General features: G+C 38.6%; 1 protein-coding gene across 2 annotated transcripts in view; it reads left to right on the top strand.

The window, feature by feature from the left end:
- gpc6b (glypican 6b) overlaps window positions 1-21,109 on the top strand; it is a 68,227-nt gene that overhangs the window by 6,143 nt on the left and 40,975 nt on the right. For both annotated transcript variants that reach the window (XM_058622353.1, XM_058622352.1), the window contains exon 2: window positions 13,509-13,667. In XM_058622353.1, the coding sequence (XP_058478336.1) occupies window positions 13,509-13,667 (159 nt within the window). The remainder of the gene's footprint in view (window positions 1-13,508; window positions 13,668-21,109) is intronic.

Here is a 21,109-nt window from a genome sequence, read left to right as displayed (position 1 = left end):
AACTAGAAGGGAATTCAGTTCTAAGTTTGGGCACTTTAAAAAAAAAAAAGTTAGTTGCAGCATGTAATTTGAGTTTTTAAATTGACTAAATTTCACAGACATACTACAAAAAAATGATGTGTTATGTTTAAAAGCAGCAACTGTTCTATAGGATACTAAAGGAATGCAGCCATGGAGATAAATCTGTTTCAAGGAAATGGATTGAAGTTATTCTCTTGTGACAGTCTTGCAGCAGCTATTCAATGTTTTACGAATAATTTGAACTGTGAAGGAATGAGTGCTCACGCTGTCAACAGAAGCTTGATTGGATGGGATTCTGAACCTGTCACCTGGCCAATTACACTCTAACCTGGAGCCACAGAGAAACACATTTCCACTATTTAATCATTTTATTTTTGCACCATGTGCCATTTAGCTTGTGACAGCCATGGCTGGAGACACAATGTTGTGGAGTTTTCTGTACCTATATCTCATATATCTCAAGAATACTTTAAGAGATTTGTTTCATTTGTCGCACAAATGTTAATTTGTTTTTCACATTATAGTGATCTCACAAAGCAGGGTTTTTATTCGCTAAATTTGACATTTCACACAAATCTCAAATTGGAAAAAAAAAAAATCAAGTGATGGAGTTCAAAGGTCAAAACTTATGACATTTATTATGATATTTGGCATGCACCGTGAAACTGGAGATGATTATACAGATATTCCATGCAACCTTTAGTGAATCATCCAGATTCTCACTAGAAATATATTTGATGAGTTTGGACGTACAAGGATGATCACAGCTGTTTTCCTATCTGTATTGACAAACTGTCCTTTTGGCAGGTTGCAGCTTAATCACTTCAACCATATCCCATTGATACAGTATAGTGGATATTATGGCTCAAAGCTGTGTGCATAGATATTTTCACCAAAGTATTAGGTCAAACTGGTCTTTGTCAACACGAAAATAAACTGTGAACCTCCACCATCCAGGAGAAGTTCCTCAGTTTGTGAAGTAGAGGATGCAAAGCAGATGAGGGAAGTGCAGTGCTGATGAATACTGTGTTAGACTGGTCATTAATCCGCTTCCAAGGTTTTGTTCGCTAACGGCCGCGACATAAACGCAACCCTGAGTAAAATCACCTCTGGTTTCTTCCATACTTTTTTCATGCATTTGTGGGTGCTGAATTTCCCAAGAAGCCTGAATTGCCCCTGAAGCCATTTTTGGTACACATCTCTGACTTGATATCTGACAACCTACTACTTTTTTGATTTACTATTCATTTTTATGTACACAGTTTCCAGTAGTTGGGGGGAAAACAAACCCTTCTGTCCATGAATCATCTCTGGCTTTAAGAAAACAATCCCCAGGATCAATGTGCATTTCTTTAGTGATATACGAATCAACTTTCAGCTTCTGGATGTGACATATACCTGGTTCTTTCCCCCCCAACACCTCATCTGCCTGTCAAAACCTAGCCATCATGAAATGAATGCCTCATTTCTGTCGTTGGATCTATCTTTAGCCACACGTCTGCCACTCTCTGTCTTGTTGACAACATCTGACTACACCTGATGTGCTACTGGAGAGGCTGTTTGCCTTTACACTGCTCCTGAGGATGGTTCAGTGTGGTGTCTTTCAGCGGCCCACTGTGGGGAGCAGTCTTGTGCAGTTGAGTTGTGTCCTCTTCCTGGCAGTGAAGCAGAGCAGAGGGCACTTGCACTGTAACAAGGTATCAGAACTAATAATGGTGGCTGTTGGTAAACTAAGCTGTAAATCCTGTGTGAAAAGTAATGATCAGAGTAGATTCCGCCCAGGTCTCCAAACAGCCACCAGCTGTTAAGTCTAGAGTAGTCCACTTGCATGCTCTACTTAGCAAGGTGACTCAGGAGAGAGTGGCTTGTCTGCTAGGGTATAATTCTCAGGGGCGTCTAGGCATACTGCCCTCATGGATCGAGTATCTTCACTAGTCTTCTCATGCATCCACTGGGCTTTTTATTACATACTTCTGCACAGCCATCAAAGCCAGACACCGTGCTTCATGTGCTGATTATGCCGTGCCTGTTATTTGTAAATTGTGCTGCAGACGGTGCTAAATAAATCCATACAATACATTTATCTTTGCAGTAATGATTTCATGCACGTCGCAGAGTGGTGTGACACATGAGCATTCCATTATAGTTGCACAGTTTAGGTCAAAACATATTCAAATTCAAATCTTAACATAAAAAAAAGATCTCATATTTCATATAGATGACATATAATCGTTTTTTGTTTGTTTTGTTTTTTAAAAAGAAAAGAAGCAAATCCTCCCATTTGACAAGAGAGGAAGACAATGTTGACAGAATTGGCTGAAGCTTTAATTATGAAGTTACTTATTAGTTTTCTGCAGATGTAGACAATATGGTCACGTCTTCTAAGCTATAATCATGGATGAGGACAAATCGGTATGAGAAACGGGTGTGTTTGTAGCTTCATTTTGTGAATGACATCAAACTTCTCAGTAGCCTTTTAAAATGTCTCTTAAACATTGACAGAGGGCAGTTTATGCATTTATCTTCCATCAAAGTGTTTTTTTTTATATTACACAGAGAAACATTTTAATACACCACAGTGTTGTATGAAAATGCTATTTCACACAAAATGGTGTTTCACATGAAACAGTAAACCACTCTGCTGTTTTATCATGGCACTCAGACTTGCATAATGACATGTTGCAGTGTAATATCTTGACGCGTTCAGAAAAGCTGACAAGACTGTCACGAGCATGAAAACTGTTCCACCATCTTTATTCTTGTCCTTTTCCCCTTCATGCTGACTCTCCTGAGAATGAAGAACACCATCATTGCATTGTACTGCGCTGCTTTTATTGTCGAGTCTTTTATGTCAGTGAGATTTCATTCCCTCTTGAACCTGTCCTCATTCACCCAAGGGCACATTCCTCTGCATCTGCATCCTCAAGTTATTTAAAACACAAGCATGGCTTTCATTACGACTCCTGACATTGTTATAGAAAACTGTCATCCTTTTGTTTTGTTTGGTTGATGCAGGTTCTAACCTGTGTGAGAAGCTTGCTTATTCTGTACTAAAATATATAGACATTACTAAAAGTGTAAAGAATAGACAGTCTTGGATACAAAGATTTGTAGTTTCATGTTGCAGCATTTCATTCTCGTTCAGTTCCTGTGATCATGACCTGACTTACACCTTTTTTTGTTAAAGTTTGATGATTCACAAGGCAAAGAGCAGAGTTTTCTATTTGAGTGCAACTGAAACAGTGAATGCATTCTACATTAAACCTAAAATGCACATGAAGTTGCATTTCTGGAAGCATACAGTGTTAACTACATGATCAGTGTTAAGTAGAGCGGTGAGTGACACCAACCTCTCACCAACCGCAATTATTTTTGACAAGATGGTGAGTGAGCCTACAGAGTCTCATCAGGGTCACGGTACAGTACCAGTCGAAAGTTTGGACATAAATGTGTGTCCAATATTTTATCTGAACTGAATACTTGAAGATCAATCAATTATTTATGTTTTTCATTATGTTTAATTACAGTTAGAAGTAGAGCTGCAACTAACGATTATTTTCATAATCGATTAATCTGTCGATTATTTTCTCGATGAATCGATTAATCGTTTGGTGTTAGAAGATCAGAAAACCTTAAAAAATGTGGATTGGTGCTCGTCAAACCTGGAAATTATGATGTTCTCAAATGTCTTGTTTTGTCCACAAACAAAATGATTAACTTTTATTGATTTCTTTGTTATCCAGAGCAAAGAAATTAAGAAAATATTCACATTTAAGAAGCTTAAACAATCGGAAATCTTGTTTTAATCATGAAAAAATCTTCAAACCGATTATTCGATTATCAAAATAGTTGTTGATTAATTTAGTAATCGATTAATAATCGATTCATCGATTCATCGTTTCAGCTCTAGTTAGAAGAGTGTTCAATACAATATTCAAAATGTGATTTATAAAAATGTGTTTGGCCGCATGGCTCTGTTTTTGGGTCTCCCTGCTCTTCCACATGCATCGTGGAAAACCGAAAACGAGGAGAGCACACACTTCCTTTTATTGTGCTTACATGGAAAAATGAGGCGGATAGAGCAGCAGCCAAAAGACGGCATAGAGTAGAGCAGACATCAGTGACGACACCTTGACATTGATGCAGATCAGATACAGCATGTAAAGGAGGTGGTGGTGGTGGTGACGGTAGATTGTAAAACACATCACTGTGAAGCAGGGGGAATAGGCAGGATATGGCAGCTCAAATAGGCCATGCAGTATGAGACTGAAAACTGAATGCATGGAGGGGGATCAAGGGAGTCGTCAGCTGATGTGCCTAGAGATCTGCTGCTGTCAGCGGACGTACTGGGCTGAGCGTGTGACATGCTCAAACTAATGCTAGGCTCAATTTGTTGACGCTTCAGAAATCGTAATGAGCCACTTTTCCCCATACATACAGTGTAGGTTGCTTTGTGTCAATTATATGGATTTAAACATGTGGTGTAGCTGCAAGTGGCAACACTGATAACACTAAAAGTGTAGTCTAAACCAAATTAACCAGAATGTTAAAACAAATCATTTTTAAACTGTTGTTAGGAGGAAAACAAACAACATAAATAATTGAGGTATATTTAAATGATGTATGCGAATGCAATTAATCAAAAAATAAATTTGCAAACGTCTGTGTCACCAGTAAGTGGAAACATTTTCAGATATTGCTGATTAAATACTGTATATGAATGAAAAATGATTTATTCATGGCTGCAATGAAATCTTTAGAGGTTTTATTGAAAACACACTGGCTCTTAAAACTTTCCAAACCCCATAGGACAAAAAGCTTATTACCACCCACATTGGTGTTAACTGACCTCTAGCTATCATAGTAGTCATGACCCTGTGATGGACTGGCGACCTGTCCATGGTGTACCTCGCCTTTTGCCCCATGTCAGCTGGGATTGGTTTCGGCCCCCCCGTGACCCTCAGGGGGAGGAAAAGCGGTAGACAACGAGTGAGTGAGTTTAGTTATGACAGAGTAGGAATAGAGACATAGAAAGCAGTAGTAACAAGAGCAATGATCTGAATCCGGAAGAGGTTTGGGTGTGTGGATGGTTCAACAAATCATAGGCCTTTGACATTCCAACTTTAATCATGTTCTCAATATCCACACCATGACAATGGACATCTTAAGGAATTTAATATCTATTGTTCTAACCATGTAAACCAAGGTTAGGTACAAAACAGCAGGAACAGATAATCAGTTGGTTATTCAGGTTTGAGGACTTGTTGAGACTCTGAAGCACCAAACTAAGAGCTTCAGAAAAGACTTCCATTGGGACGGAATATGGCTCCAGCTGTGAATGCATAAGGAGGAACTATGGGACACAGCAGATGGCAGAGCGCATATGCTGCAGGTCTGTTTGGCCAGGCACTGACTAGCAATTCTGAGAGTTGGCCTACCTTAGCTGCTTCCTCAGGAACTTGGACACTGTTCTAAAAGTTGATTTTGAGAGCCTCTGAGAGCCTTTTTTGAAAGTTTCCCTATAAACATGGTACTTGCGTTTCCACTAGCATAGTACCTGGTACCAGGTACTTTTTTTAGTACCTGCTCTGGCGAGGTTCCAAGCGCACTGAGTAGGTACTATGTGTGACGTCTTCAGACTGCCGGCCACTGATTGGTTCTCTCTTCCTGTGAGTGCCGTCACAGGAAGAGACGTCCGGCACAAGAATCAAGCCGAACAAAGCTAAATCCTAAAAACCTGGGTTGATTTCCAAGAATTACCAGGGAAATGTCTAAAATCTAAAAAAATATATTTAACTATAAGGAGCTGATTATTTTGGTACTATTCCTAATGCAAATGCGAAAAAACACGTACCATAGTGTACCAAACCAAACTGTTCCGCTCGATGGAAACAACTTGCGGAGTGTCAGACCGTGTTATTGAAGTCATCTCATCGTCTTGTCCATCTCATTCAGAAATCAGAAGTGATTCAAACAATGTGCGAACAATGTGTAATAGATTAAATAAGGTTGAGAACACAAGTTACACACAAGTTAAAGCACTATCGTTCTTTTGGGCTTAATTTTTGTTTCTACTATCTTGCAATATAAAACAATGTAATCTTACTTGTATACAATCCTATAACAAAGGCTGATCTAGGTGTTCTGAAGAATACATGGTTGTTTGAACGTTAGAAGTCCTGCTTCATAGTTCACTGGTGTAGTCTACGATGAATAGCTGTGCAAACGTTATGTGTGCTTCTATAATTGAAAGAAATGGATACATGCACCTTTTTAGCAATGTCAACAAGCGGATTTATGGTTCAGTTATAGAAGTAGAATATGTGTTTTATGCAGTACTGCATCTTTGCCAATTGCTTATTTGAAGAAAGTTGCTGAGTTCCATAGAAATGATAATAATGGAATTGTTCAAGCCAGTAATGTCTGGCATCGGACTTGAACGCACCACCATTTCCAACTATTTGCAGCGCAGCAGACCTTTTTATCCTTTTTTTTTCCAGAGCAGTGAACAAGCAATACACACACTTAAGATGTGTGACTTATGACTTCAAGCTATGTTGTTATTTTTATGAACACACTCTACGCATCAGTGGCAGAATGATCAAATCTAAGAGAATGTGGTAAGAAAAAACTAAAATAAATACAGTCACTTGGAGGTGATGAACTTTTATTAAGCTCAGGTACTGCTACTTGGTTAATTTCAGGAGAAGTTTCAAAGTAATGAAATGCACGAAGCACAGTCCAATGAAAGACATTAAGAGAAATTGAAAACAAGGACTGAAAGAACACAGGTGTCAAAGTCTTACTGAAGTGTATTCACTTAGAGGAATTGAAGTGTATTAAAAGTGTGAAATAGTTGACTTCTGGGTGGGAAAGCAGACAGAACTGCAGTGTGCTAAAAGGAGTCTGTATTGTATTATCTTGTATTAGCCAAGATGAGGTAAAATCTGACATGTTGACTGAACCAGGTCACTGTTCATCCTGTGAAACACGCTGGAGCATAAGAAAAGTGGAAATATATATTTTATTTTCTTTAGTGTCACAGATCCTGTCAAAATAATCTTTGATTATGTCAGACTCTGATCCATTATGCAAAGACATTATACCCAAAAATAATTATTTATTGTGTAGAATGCGATATATCCAGCCTTGTTTTATACAAACAATATTTGGTTGAATGAATGAATTGTTATTTTTAGACTTTTGATGCTGTTGACAATAGAACATCTACCAAAACAATATCATTCATTTAATATAATCATGTTCTTTCTGTTTGAGAGCTGTCTGGTGACTGTTGCTTATGTCTGGTCTGTGCACCAGTAGATTATTTGTGAGGCTACATTGCTGTTTTAACCTTGACAAGGAAGGTCGTGGCACTTTGCTGAGTGGTGAAGTCCCTTGAAAGCCCCATCTCGTATGTTGATGTATGACATGCTTATTTTTAAGTGATGTTTTGCTCTGTTGAGACTGTTGGAGCTCGCAGTAGGGCTGTTATGTCGAGATGATTTCTTCTCCCTTTTGATATATCTGATGAAAAGGCTGCACTCAAAATAAACCCCAGGGACTTCCCACTAACACCTCTCCTACTGAGCCATTCTGAAAACAGTGGGTGATGAAATGAAGTTACTAAATTCATGTTATTATACTTTTAATAAACAAATTAATGTTTCGCCCACTTGTATGCCGGTAGTGCTTTGAATTGTGAATTTTTACAAAAACATCTGCAATGGGAGCTGTCCACCTGATCTCCTGTGACATTTGCATAGAAATCCCCCTTCTCTCCACGATCAAAACCTATTTTAGGAGCTCCATAATAGATTATACTATGTGTTGACATGATCTATCCTGTTCACTTATTAATACCATGTTTTTGTTTATCAGAACCATGGTGATGCCAATTTCCAAGAAAATGAACTACCAAAGATAATATAAATACATTAAAATATGCTATTTTTAATGACAACTAGACAGCCAGACACTTTTCAAGTGAAATATACTGTATATTAGAAAGGATAGTTTTGAAAAAATAAACGTCCTTTGCATAGAATTGGATACAAATTGACAGATTTCCAGCCCAATATTCTGACCTCTAACCAGTGCTGGTGAAGTATGGCCAATCGCCAAGTGTGAAATATGCAAAGACAGGCCTGCTGACATCTGCCGACCTCCTAACGTCACTTCATAGACCCCAATCTAGTCTCCAACATGCTGGACATTTGATCCAAGTCTGCAATACTCAAGCCAAACCAGCCAATCAGAGACAGTGGCAGGGTGCCAGTGCTGAAACCTGAACAGTAACAACAGCGGATCATTAGCGAGAAGAAGAGGGAGAACGAAAAAGAGGAATCCATCATTAAAACAGAGGTCACAGTGACATCACTGTTAAAATTTAGGTTCAGCCGTTGACCGGGAGACATGAAACGGAGCTAAATTAAGCCTGGTTTTGCTGACTGTTCCCCCACTTCACTTCTCATGTTTCTTTTGTCTTTTTATTTATGGTCCATGGCTAAATATGGCTCATATACTGTATGTTTTATGTGATGAGACTCATGAGTCAGTGGCTCCTCTTGGTCAAAGTATGTGTAGTGTGTGACCCTCCCTTTGTCGTCATGACTGAGAGTCTAGATCACATAAAGAAATGTTTTACATATCATACATAATAAAGAGTTTGTAGCAATAAACAACAGGTATTATGTAATATTACGGCTTTATTCTCGTAAATTTATGACTTTAATCTAATAAATTTATGACATTATTCTTGTAATTTTACGACTTTAATCGCATAAATTAAGACTTTATTCTCACGACTTTAATCTCATAGATTAAGAGTTTATTCTCGAACTCTATGAATTTGTATCCCCTCAATGTGGCCCTAATATAGAAGCCAATTTTGTTTCTATTTTTTGTTCATAAAAATGATCCAAAAAGCACATAAGACACTCTATATTGCACATTCCTCTGTATATACATATTCACAGTAAAGGGAAAAGTTTGCCTAAGTGTTCTAAGGGTTAATGTATTATACTAGAATAAATATAAAATGACATAATGTATAGTGATTGGCATTTAAGTCATCTATCCATAGCTTATATCACAATGCACTTCACTCTCTCAGTGTAATACATTTCTTGTTTACTGCTGTGCAGTCTATCAGTCGCCCCATGCCATGACAATTTTACAGCTGCCACCTGCTTAGCTGCTGTGCTGATTGGAAGCCCATTGTAGCTGCAGCACATTGAATTTGCATTATTTGTGGCAAAATCTGAATCAGAATTCCTTGTGTTTTGTGGAGCGATTGGAGATAAATCAGAGAATGTGCGTGTGGGGGACCTGTGGGGCAATGTTGACAATTTTCAGTCTTTACGACATGATAATCGCTGTAAATGTGACTGTTTCAATTTCCTTCCCTGTTGTGCTCTCCGCCCCACAGTGCTATTATGTTTTGGACTGTGAAATGAAGACACACACATCCTGTTGCAGAGCTGGTCTGCATTATGGAATGATGTAGCTCATTAACTTTTGATTCACTTAAACATTTCCCCAGTGTCATTGGTTATGTATATGTGCAATAGAATATGACAGGAACGTGTTATCTTGATAAAAACCTATAAGCAAACGTGCAGACTAAATAGGAAATATCAACATTGTTCTTCTTGTGGACAAAAGTATGCTAAGGAGTACTCTCACATGCCTCTATTAGGTACAGAGGACACCTAGATAAGTGTCAGGAGTTGCACCTGGTGTATTCTTCTGCTGGTGTCTGCTTCAAGGTGTTGTTCTGTGTCCAGGGATGGTTTTCTCGATGCCTTGGTTGTAAAACAGTGGTTATTGGATTTACTGTTGTGAATTGCTGTTGCCTTTTCTGTTGTTTCAAACCAGTCTGGCCATTCTCCTCTGACCTCTGGCATCAACAGGGCATTTTTCGGCCAGAAAGAATTCCACTCCCTGGATATTTTTCTGTTTTTGCAGACCATTCTGTATCAACCCCAGAGATGGCTGTGCATGAAAATCCCAGCAGATCAGCACTTTCTGAAATACTTGGACCAGCCTGTCTGGCACCATGCTGTAACCATGCCATGTCACTTAGATCAACTTTCCTCCCAATTCTGATGCTTGCATTGAACTTCAGCAGGTCATCTTCACCATGGTTTGTACGTATTGAATAAGAAATTACATATGGACATGAGATATGCGCAGTGTACACTGTGGCCCCTGCATGGCTCCTGATTAGGAAGAATCCTTGATTCCCCAATGTTAAGGCTGTGCACCTCAGCACACATTCAGCACACAAGGTTAGGGCTGTGCAGTAATTCTTTAACAATAAGTATTGTGTTTATAATATTCTGTAGCAAAGAATCAATACATACCATTATATCATCACAATGGTTTTGGCCATAATCGCCCAGTTCTCCACACTTGCGCGTGGGCTCCCTCAATGTTTACCATTCAAACTTATACTCTACAGCAGGGTTACCACCATCAATCAACTTACTGCAGTGGATTCCTCACGAGTTGAATGTGAGGAATGTTGGGGAGATAGAAAACTTAATTGACAAGATTAATCTTATTAGGGCAAAATATCACACCCCTAATTGTGTATGCGACCTCTCTCGTTCCTCTTTAGATTTGTACATTTGCATTTGGCCATTGTCAACGCATGATCTTTGGAAAGCTGTGTCAAGGGGACGTGACACCCTCATCACGACCCCTTTATATTATTTCTAAAACCAGATTTAGATTCAGCCCTGCGATGTACTGGCCATCTTTCCAGGGTGTACCCCGCCTATTGCCCTATGCTAGCTGAGATTGGCACAGCACCCTGTGACCCTCATGTGGAGGATAAAGCGGTAGAAAATGGATGGATGGATGATTTAGATTCAGTCTGTTTGCGTCTTGAAGAGCTACACCACAAACAAACAAAACAAAAACTCAGCCACTATCTAAAATTCAAAAATCCTTAAAAAAGTAGTGGTGGACTAAACTCCACAGGCACTCATAATTAACAACTAATAATTGAAGAGGCTTTGACCTTGGTTCTACAAACAACACAGCGTTTAAACAGCTCTGTCTGGAATTGCTAATGATTTACTGATGGCTGCCAATGCAGGTGCATGTTCTGTGTTTATTCTTGTGTTACTTATTGACCTTGGTGGAACGTTCAACGGCATTGACCATGTAGGCTTTTAATTAAAAAAAAATATTAATATTAAAATAAATTCATTCTTTTTTTGCAAAACACACCGATGTTATCTTGTAAGGCTGCAAATGTAAGTTGACATAACCAATGACATCGATTACAAACATTTGCCGACGTGGATTTCGTTTGTTAGCGCGTTGTTAACCTGTTTAACCGCCTCTGGCAAACCACATTCAACAGCTGCAATGCATTACAGGGAGTGCTGGGGGCAGTAGGCCTACTTCTCCCATTGTCTACACCAACTGCGTTCTGAACCAACAAAGAACAGATGAAAAATGGCGACATCGCTCTGTCCCTCTGAGGTTTATTTCACAACAATGACCGCCTCACTGCACGTCACCCCACTTATTAAACGACTACTCACTAAGAACACAAACAGTTAGGAACAAAGTATTGACTTAAAAGTTATTTTATTGATAATTAAAACGTTATATTGCTTCCTCGTAGTAAACAAGAGTTTATGTGGGGTTTGAACTGTGAAAATAACGTTGTTGGGAGTGTTTGTCCCCAGAGTAAATAGTTTTACATTTATTTACACTGGGGGCTCATCTGGGGTATATCGCACTGCTGCGATGAGGGAGAATAAAAAGTAATTGCAACTAACGATGAAATATCAGCACACAAATGTTGTTTGTGGATATAAATGAGACTCACAGTTGCACCAGAGCAACTACTGTGAAGCTGGTGAAGCTTTTTTGCCAGTAAATGAATGACTAAACCCTTAGAGCGAGAAGCCGCGTTCATGCATACGAGGTAACCCTGACGTTTTCCACCACTCTGAGCCTGGAGCAGTATAAGTCTCCCCTGTGCCCCTCGACTTCAGTCTTTGAGCCAAAAAAAGGGTACACTCTGTTAATATTAGTTAATATAAGAAAAATATGTCTCTGATGAGTTACACGTTGGTTAATTGACCTGACTTCTGTGCACTGATACATAAGAGGCTCTTTGTGTGATTAGTCTCCAGCAAATATACAGTAATAACCATTGAATGTCGCTATTGACCAATCAGAATTGAGTATTCAAAAATGTGCCAGCTACTATAATAAATGTTAGATGAAGCCCTAGCTCCAAGTCACAATTAATCTCTCTGCTTTTCATGGTCAGGTGCTTGTAATAATTAATGTGTAGTCATACACAATAGAGTAATCACATTTCTACTGAGATTTCCTGGGTCTAAATGTTCACATTCAGTTTGTAAACAAGTGAGCTTTTGTTGAGTAGCGTCACTTGGCTCATGTTGATTTCTGCCACTGCCTTGAAATCTAATTTTCTTCCTCACATTTGTAAAACAATTTCTTCCCCGGTGACATATTTACCAACACATTCACACTGTTGGTGGTTAAGTGGCAAGATAATGACATATTTTGAAATTGAACACACAAGAAACTGAGGAATTATTGTTTTGGGTTGCCATGGTATTCTCATAATATTCTCAGTACTATTCACAATGAAAATAAGGTATGGGTATGGGTCAGTATCGGTCCAGTACTTGTCAAAATTACTGGATTGGATATCGGACGGATAAAAAATCTAAAATCAGATACAATGCAAAAATCTATATCTCATGCTTCACTATTCACAGAGTGTAAAAATTTAAATAAAAATCTGCAAAAGCATGTTTGGGCTGTTCATTTTTTTCTTTTTAGGAGAACAATATTTGTGTCACTGTTGGAGTATTATGTCTTTGAAATGATATGAATTAACAGCTTCATAGTTCTTACTCATAAAAAGTGGTTTCGTGCCATCCCTAATGAAAATATCAAGCAGTTAACTTCCTATACATGTGGGATAGAAATATAGGATATGTAATTTAACAGGATCAGCTTGACGCATGCTATTTTGCATCAATCCATCCTATAATGTAGTGGGAAAACTTAGATGAATGTCAAATACACTGTGAAATGATTTGTCTCTTTGCTGTGATTGTGATTGTGTGGTTCATTTAACTACGTGGGTAACTGTAATTGGTCTAATTGTATTATATAATTAATTGTATTATGTTATCCATCGTGCTGTGTGTGACATTGTGACAATGGAGCGTCGCTCTTCCTTGTCACACACCGTTTTGTATACGTTGCTTTATTTTGTGTTGCTGGAGTTTTGGACCTTCAGTCCTGACCACGTTTCTCTATAGATGTTTTCATTGAATCATTCAGCATTTCTAAAGACTTTTCATAGCCCACATGCAGTATGACCGCTTTCAGTATAAATGGCTATATTAAGAGGAAGGATGTTATTTCAGTGTTGCTTTTGTTACAAAAGCAAATAGATTTTCTTTTTAAATTTGCAGGTGAACATCTTCGAGTATGTCCTCAAGGAAACACGTGTTGCACACAGGAAATGGAGGACACATTTGGCCAACAGAGTAAACAGGACTTTGAAAATCTAGTGGAGGAAGTGAGTCATGAACTGAGGAGCACCTTTGTTTCCCGGCATAAGAGATTTGATGGTAAGTATTTTTCATTTTAATTTAATGCTTTATGCTTCATTTTCCTGTTTAGTTTCATTTTCCAAACAGTTTTAACATGCATCCACAGTCGAACACATTTTCACAAAAAAGGTCAAAGGATTGAGAGTGGTTGTATTCATTTGAATAGATTCTCTGTTTGCATGTGTGTAGCTGTCCTCCCTCAAGAGGAGTTGAGATGTGAAAATCTCATTAATATGCCCTGGAGTGGTAAACTCTCTTGTTGGATTAGACAAACATGGCTTCTTGCACAGCAGATTGACAGTTTGAACAGCAGTACACTGCCAAACTCTGCATTATTAAGGTTGTTTGGTGGTTTTGTGCTGCATGTGGTCTTGTCTTAGCCCCATGGTGACTGTCTTGACCATCACACACTCACTGAGCCTCTGCTATGGGAGCAGTGGATGTACCCATTACTGGACCAAGCTTATTCTTCCTCTCCGTCTCTCCCTGTTGGTAGCCTTCTCTATGGAGTCAGCTCCTTGTAGATACAGTTTAATGAGAAATAATAATCCCTCCACCTCTCAACACTGGGCTGTGTAGGGAGCGGCGTCTTATCACTGTGGACAAAGAAAGTGAAGGGTGGTGGAGGTGAAAATTGTCAGCAATTGTTAAGCAATTTAGGGACGGAGCGTACATTTTAATGAGTTACTACTCAGAAAAAAACTTCAAATCTGAAATGTCTTTGTCTCCAGTTGAATATAGCAGGACAAAAATGTACTTGTACGCCCCGGTTATCTTTTACTTTGGAGAATAACAGTGTGATGAGACATAAAATACCAATAAGGTAGTTTAGGTTATTGGCACTATTTGATTCCTGTTGTGAATCAAAAAAAATCACAGATGCTTTTTTTTTCTCGTCTAGTTTAATCATTTGTAATGGTGAAGAAAGATTTGCCTGTCACTGCCAAACGTTCCCTAAATGCAGGAGTGAGAAACCTTATGAAAGCAAAACTTAACTCTTCAACTTAATGACTACAAAAGTTCCTTATACAGGATAAAAATCACACACTATAATTATATGCTCAACATGTTGCCCGCAGTAAGTGGCTGACTCATCTCGACTCTGACTCAGTCAGTAGGATTAATACTTTACATAATTCTTGTTTGATGCTTTTGACATGTGTGCTGGTTTGTATGTACAGCAGCATTAAAAGAAAGGTCATTCTTACATCTAAGTATCATGTGCACATACGCAACAGCTTGACATGTTTCTCCTGTATTTTATCAATTATCTATCTATTTCTTGCACACATCACTGGAATTTTAATTGCTAATCAAGAATCTTGTAAAGTCGTGGAGACCAGAGATGACAAATCTTGATCCGTCTCTAAATTCAAAATGAATTAACTGAGATGCTATATCTGAACTACTGGTAACATTGACAGCTACTTTCAGATTAGAAACTTAAAAGTGAACAATGTTGCACAGTATTTTAACATGTGTGCGACTAACAAAAGATCATTGCTGTTTTTTTTTATTTCACATTCTTCTTGAAAGGCTGTGGGTACAATACAACCTTAGCATCTTTAATGATATGCCCTAATGTTTGAATTAACATATTCAGGTCATTTTAGGATGCATTGTTATTCCCAACGCCAACCTTTCCCTCAAACGTGTCATCTAAGGCCATGTTTTTGCAGATGTTGAACTGCAACAGCTGTTATATTCCTCACTTTTTGTGATCAAATATCAAATATTGTGCTGCAGGCAAAACCTGCTGTGAAGTCTGAGTCTTTGTCTTTGTCCTTTAGAGGTTATCATCCATAGACTCTTTCCATACTGTTCAACATCATCATTATGGTATCAATGATGTAGGAGTCTATGTGTTTTGAAAAAAAAAACAACTGTATTTAGTCTATGGGGAGTTACAGCTGCTATGTGTCATGTTCTCTGAAAAGATGGATTTGTGGCTGAAAGTGGCTAATATATGCATATTATTATGATGTATCCAATTTTAATGCATAATATGTTGTGCATTTTTAATGATCATTTTCATTGAGCATGAAGGTTTTACACTGGCCATCTCTGTGGTTTGGCAATCATAAATAAATTAGATACTATCTTTTATGTTTATGCACTTGTTGTATCATCTGTTAACATTGTGTAAATTCATTTTATAAACTGTGTAAGTAACACAGACATTTAAAATGCCAGCATGACTATAGGATCTCATCCTGAACGTGAATACTGACCCATGTTTAATTTTATCCAAAAAATAATTCTCTTCTTTCTCTGAATGTAGGTAGGAGCATAGATATTCATATTGGGCTTTCTAAACATATCCAGTGTCACGACTAAATCATGTTTGAGTGATTAATAAAGCAATTTAATACTCGGCAGTCAATGCCGTGTCTTGCTATGCTCGTTCTCGTCAAACTATTCAACATCTTGTATGAAACAAATACTATTGAGTTACAGTATGCGACTCTCAGATGATTGCGCATTGCCCAGAAACTCAATGTCACAGTGACTGGGTGATGTCTGTCTTTTTTGTTTTCCAGGAATATGCACTTCTTTAGTCTGCATGTGATTCCTGGAAGCTTGCATAAATAAATAAGTGTTATTTTGATCAGCTGCTGTCAGGATGGTGCATGTCAGTAGGAGGACTCCAGTGAGCGAGGAAATGGGGTTTGTCCAGCAGCACTTAGATGCATGACTCCAGGCACCCTTCCTCCTCATGGGGTTTGCTGCCACTCCCCATAATTTCATCAATGTCAGATGCTATGTGCAGTTTTCATCTCCACAGCTCCTTTGCCGTCTGCAGACTCTGGGTCTGCTGAGGGTGTTGACTGACCACCCGCTCAGCAAATATATTTGATATTGATTGCTCGATTTGAATCTCGCATTTGTCCTTATGTGTCATTAATTGGATCGGAGTGTTTGATGTGGCCAGGTTATTAGTTTTCAGCAGGGGATATGAGATGAGATTTAATATACTGCTGCCATGAGGAAAGAAGTTATTATTTGAAATGACTTTTCGCCTTGATACGGAGCCAGAGAATTAAAGATCCAAATCATGCCGTGTTGTTAGCTCTTCGCCATCTATTTAGCACTGAGCTTTGTAGTTCACACCGACATAAAATCAGTGTACTGTATGTGTATATTTCCTTCTGTTAGTGATGAGTATTACAGTAGCTGACAATAGATGGCCAGCCCACGCATACCTGACACTGCAGCTCTACGTGTCACTGTGAGAGGGCACAGTCTCCACGATGCCAAGACTATCGAAGCAGGAACACAAATATCTGTGTTACAGAGTGCATCTGTATCTTAGAATCTTAAAATCGTCTGTTTGTCAAACATGCTGCAATTTAACAACTATGCTGATTTATTTTTAAAATAGCAGGTCTCAAAATTTCCATTGTTATCACCATGATACACATAAAACCACGGCAAATCCAGTCAGTTTTTTATACTTTGCTTATTAAAGACTAAATTATTTTGCTTAATTGCTTATCAATTCTTGGCCCTCCTGGTCATAAACACCATGGTGCTGGGAAAACAAATAGAATACTAATGTGATCCACGCTCCAAAATTGATCCTCTTTTGCACTCACTCACTGACTCACACACACAGTGTTGTTGAATGTTCTGTATCTATACAAGGACAGATGAAGTGAATTCTCTTTTTCCCCCGAGCATCCATTGTTGACGTGCCCTTGAGCAAGTAACTTAATCCAAAATGAATCCATAGAAGCTCGACTCCACTAGAAGACTGTGGATGCGTGAGACTGGATGAGTGTGTGGATCAGGCTGAGCCATTCTGAAGTGAAGGAATCCTATTGTTTGAGGTTGTAGGACTCCGGTGTGACTGAAGGGGATCTGAGTCTATTTGTCCTATATGGATTTTTACAGGATTGTGTGTGTTTGAGGTCACAATGTTAACCTCTTCTCTTCCTCGTGGTGAAGAGCTGCATAGCGTAACTTTCAAATATAAGGAAATATTAAATTACTATGTAGACCTTGTTCACAGACGCCTCTGTCTGGACTCACCATTTACTTTTCCTTCCCCCCCCCCCCCCCCCTTTTTTTTTTTTCCTTTTTTTACAATGAAACCATTGCTGTGTCACATTGTGCCACTAGTATAGCACTTAAAGCAGCGATTCCTGTCCGACCAATCAATAACCCACCTTATGACTGACAAGTGAAATTCAAAGGGCTCCTTTTGTGAGTAAAATTGCCAGCTCCTTCCATGAGAGCTCAACGCAGCTGCAGACTTGGATTATAAAGTGTACTTTACATAATCCAATTTTAATAATCACAAAGTATAGGCGAACGCCTTAAATAAACAATTGTCCTGTAGGAGAAGTGATTCCGGTGGAGATAACGAGCTGTTTACTCTGGTGCAGGAGGACCAACAAACCATGTCTTACTTGTTCACACATGGTAGCTTCACTAATAAATTACACATAGTCAGTGACAATAACAATGTGTTGCTTGATGGAATCTGACACATTTCCCCCCCCCAAAAAAAATATTGCATTGAACTTCTGTATTCAATATATTTGGTACTTTACATTGGCGTGTCGCCTTGAAATCACACGCTGCATTTTGAATATGTTGTGAAATTATAATGGTTGAACCAGCTTGTTTTCTCAAGCTGTGAGCACCTCCATGATATTACTGCAAAAGGTGCCATTTTTATAATTCCGTCCTGGACCTCAGCTGTTACAAGCTGCACTGCAATTTTTTTGCCCATCCAACCCATAATGAATACAACATGTCACAAAATGCATCACTTTATGAAGATAAACAAATTACCCTCAGCCTCTTCCTAAGACCCTGTTTAAATTGCACTCCCCGGGGCCTTGTTTGTCTAAAGATCCATGCTTCCGAATACTGTGTAGCTGCTATTTGTTTAAGATAGGTTAACTCAGAGCATGATTAACTGTATGCTTTTGATAACTTTGTTTGTGGACACATAATAGTGCTTGCTCAGCCAAATGTGGTCCAGAGAGCTAATGCCTCTGTTTCCCAACACAGCTTCTTGTCTCTTTTTCCTTTTTTTGGTAGTAGATTGTATTAACAATAATTTACAATGGTGTGCATCATTGTGTAAAACCATCCTACATATCCTCCTACGTCATGGTCACAGCTTGTCACCATATTAGGACAGTAATTATTTCTGCAAGCCACTTATAATGGGGTCCTCACAGATGTCCACCTACACTCTGCCTCCACTGGCTTTGTTCTCGTAATCACGTCGACTCCATATTATCTCGACAAGATTTGATCTAATTGCAACTGGCTTTTTTTCCCGTCATCAAGGTCTATAATTTGAAGGCGAAGTGGCCAGTTTAAGAATTATTGAAATTAAAGCTGACACAAAGGAGAGCCCTCAACGGTGGAGACTCAAGATTTCTCTTCATCGCAGAGAAAATGGCTCTGTGTAGGCTCTGCTCACCTCTGTGTGCACATTAATAAACCAGAGCCACCGTGAACTATATCAGCGAAATATAATGAACTCTCTGCATGTTGTAATAGAATCCTACTGTCCAGGATTTCACCATCTTTATTCTGTTTCATCCTCTTGTAGCTTCTCATATAGCCAGATGCCTTAATCACTCTGAAGTTTTCAGGATTTTAATAAGCCTTCCCTGTTATTTTTTATTATGATTATTATTATTATTATTATGATTATTATTATTTTAAATAACAGGGATTCATTGAATTGTTACTTATTAGATTAAGATGCCTGTTTTAGTCAAATATTGTATATTGTGAGGCACTGACTCATGCTGCATCCATCCATAATAAAATTATCACTCCAGGCTTAGAAGTACACTTTCCACATTAACAATACATTTTTTGCTTTAATTACATTTGCTACATTCAATTAATATCTCAGCTGACACTTTGAGTGATTAGAGCTTCTTTTCCCCAAAAAAATGTTTTTTAATGAAATTAGTTTTGAAGCTGTCATCAATCAATGTGCGCATTGCTCAGCGTCACTGACTGATTTCATTACCAAACACATCTCACTGAAGCACAAATGGAGATTTGCATATTTAGATATGCAGATAATACTCACTGTTGTGTTTCACTAACAATATAGTCTGAATAGCCAAAGTAACCATGTTGGCCAACAACACACGTCCTGCATACTAATGTAGGAAAAGGTCATATCCTTCAAGATAACAGAAACACATGCTATTAATGTTTTTTTCTTTTTTTTTCTTCCTGTCTCTGGTTCTGTGCTGTGCAATTTCACCTTCATTGCTGAGCACTAATGACCACTTCAGATCCATCACAGATTTGTCAGGACCGTTCTGATAAGTGACTCTAATGTGCATGGCTCAGTTGTGCCAGACAGGTCACTTAGTGGATATGTGTTCAGAGTATGTCACATGACTTAGCTACCAGAAACTGCATTACTGAGGCTAATTAAAGAAGAAGACTAACAGTTGTAGTTAGTATGATGGTTGTAAGAAGCGCGAATCTCCTCGCCACAGCACGGCGTGGTTATTGTGCCTTTCCATTGGTGATAATACCTGGTACTGTTGCTCTGGCGACTCGGCTCGCTTGGAACCGCCAGACTGTCACAGGAAGAGTGCTGTGCTGTCAAGAAGACTTAACAATCCTGTTAACGTAGGTTAACGTCCAACACATAACAAGGAAATGTCTAAAATCTCATCATTTAACAGAGGAGTCTGGTGTATTTAGCGACAGCACTGCTGGAAGCCTGTGATCACGAGCATCACAAACCCTGCCGCTTTATTCAGTGACCGTGTCAGAGGCTGTGCTCCGGTCATGGAGGAAGAACTGAACTCATCTTTTTAACTAACTGATTCTAATGATTCAGTACATCGAAAACAAGTGCCTTACAAGTCACTAGTGTGTGTGTGTGTGTCGTGTATAAAATGAAGTCACGGCAGTTTCATGCAGCCGCTCTGATGACCCCGCCCATGTTGAGGAGGAACTATAGTAATGGAAACCAAGCAAACCGTGTAGAGCCGAGGTGAGGTGAGGTGAGGTGAGGTGAGGTGAGGCGGTACTATATAGTGGAAAAACGCCAACATTTAGGTGAGTTAGAAGAGCAACAGAATGTATGGATGTAAACCATTATTTTATCCATCATTGATCTGGATAAACTGGTGATCATTGTTGTCTTTTCAACCATTAATCACCTTAACTAAAGGGGTTTTGTGTTATTAATAACTGACATGCTCTTATAGAGAGAACCCACACAGCTCTTTGATTTTAGTCCCTGCATTTTTTTTTTAAAATATTTTACAGCTTACTTTGTCCACACAGTTAAATCAACTTCAGCCAAAACGGAAACAAACTCATTTTAAATTCATCTTGAATACATCTTAAATGTGTAGGGTATCTGAATGACATAATTATATCTGAATATTGTAAAAACTTTTTTTTCGCTTTTTTTTTTTTAGAGAATCAGTTAATGCTGCTGTAAAGCTTTA

The sequence above is a fragment of the Solea solea genome, chromosome 2, assembly GCF_958295425.1.
Source record: "Solea solea chromosome 2, fSolSol10.1, whole genome shotgun sequence".
Lineage (NCBI taxonomy): Eukaryota > Metazoa > Chordata > Actinopteri > Pleuronectiformes > Soleidae > Solea > Solea solea.
The sequence above is the reverse complement of the archived record's forward strand: the minus strand, read 5'-3'. Positions and strand labels throughout refer to the sequence as shown.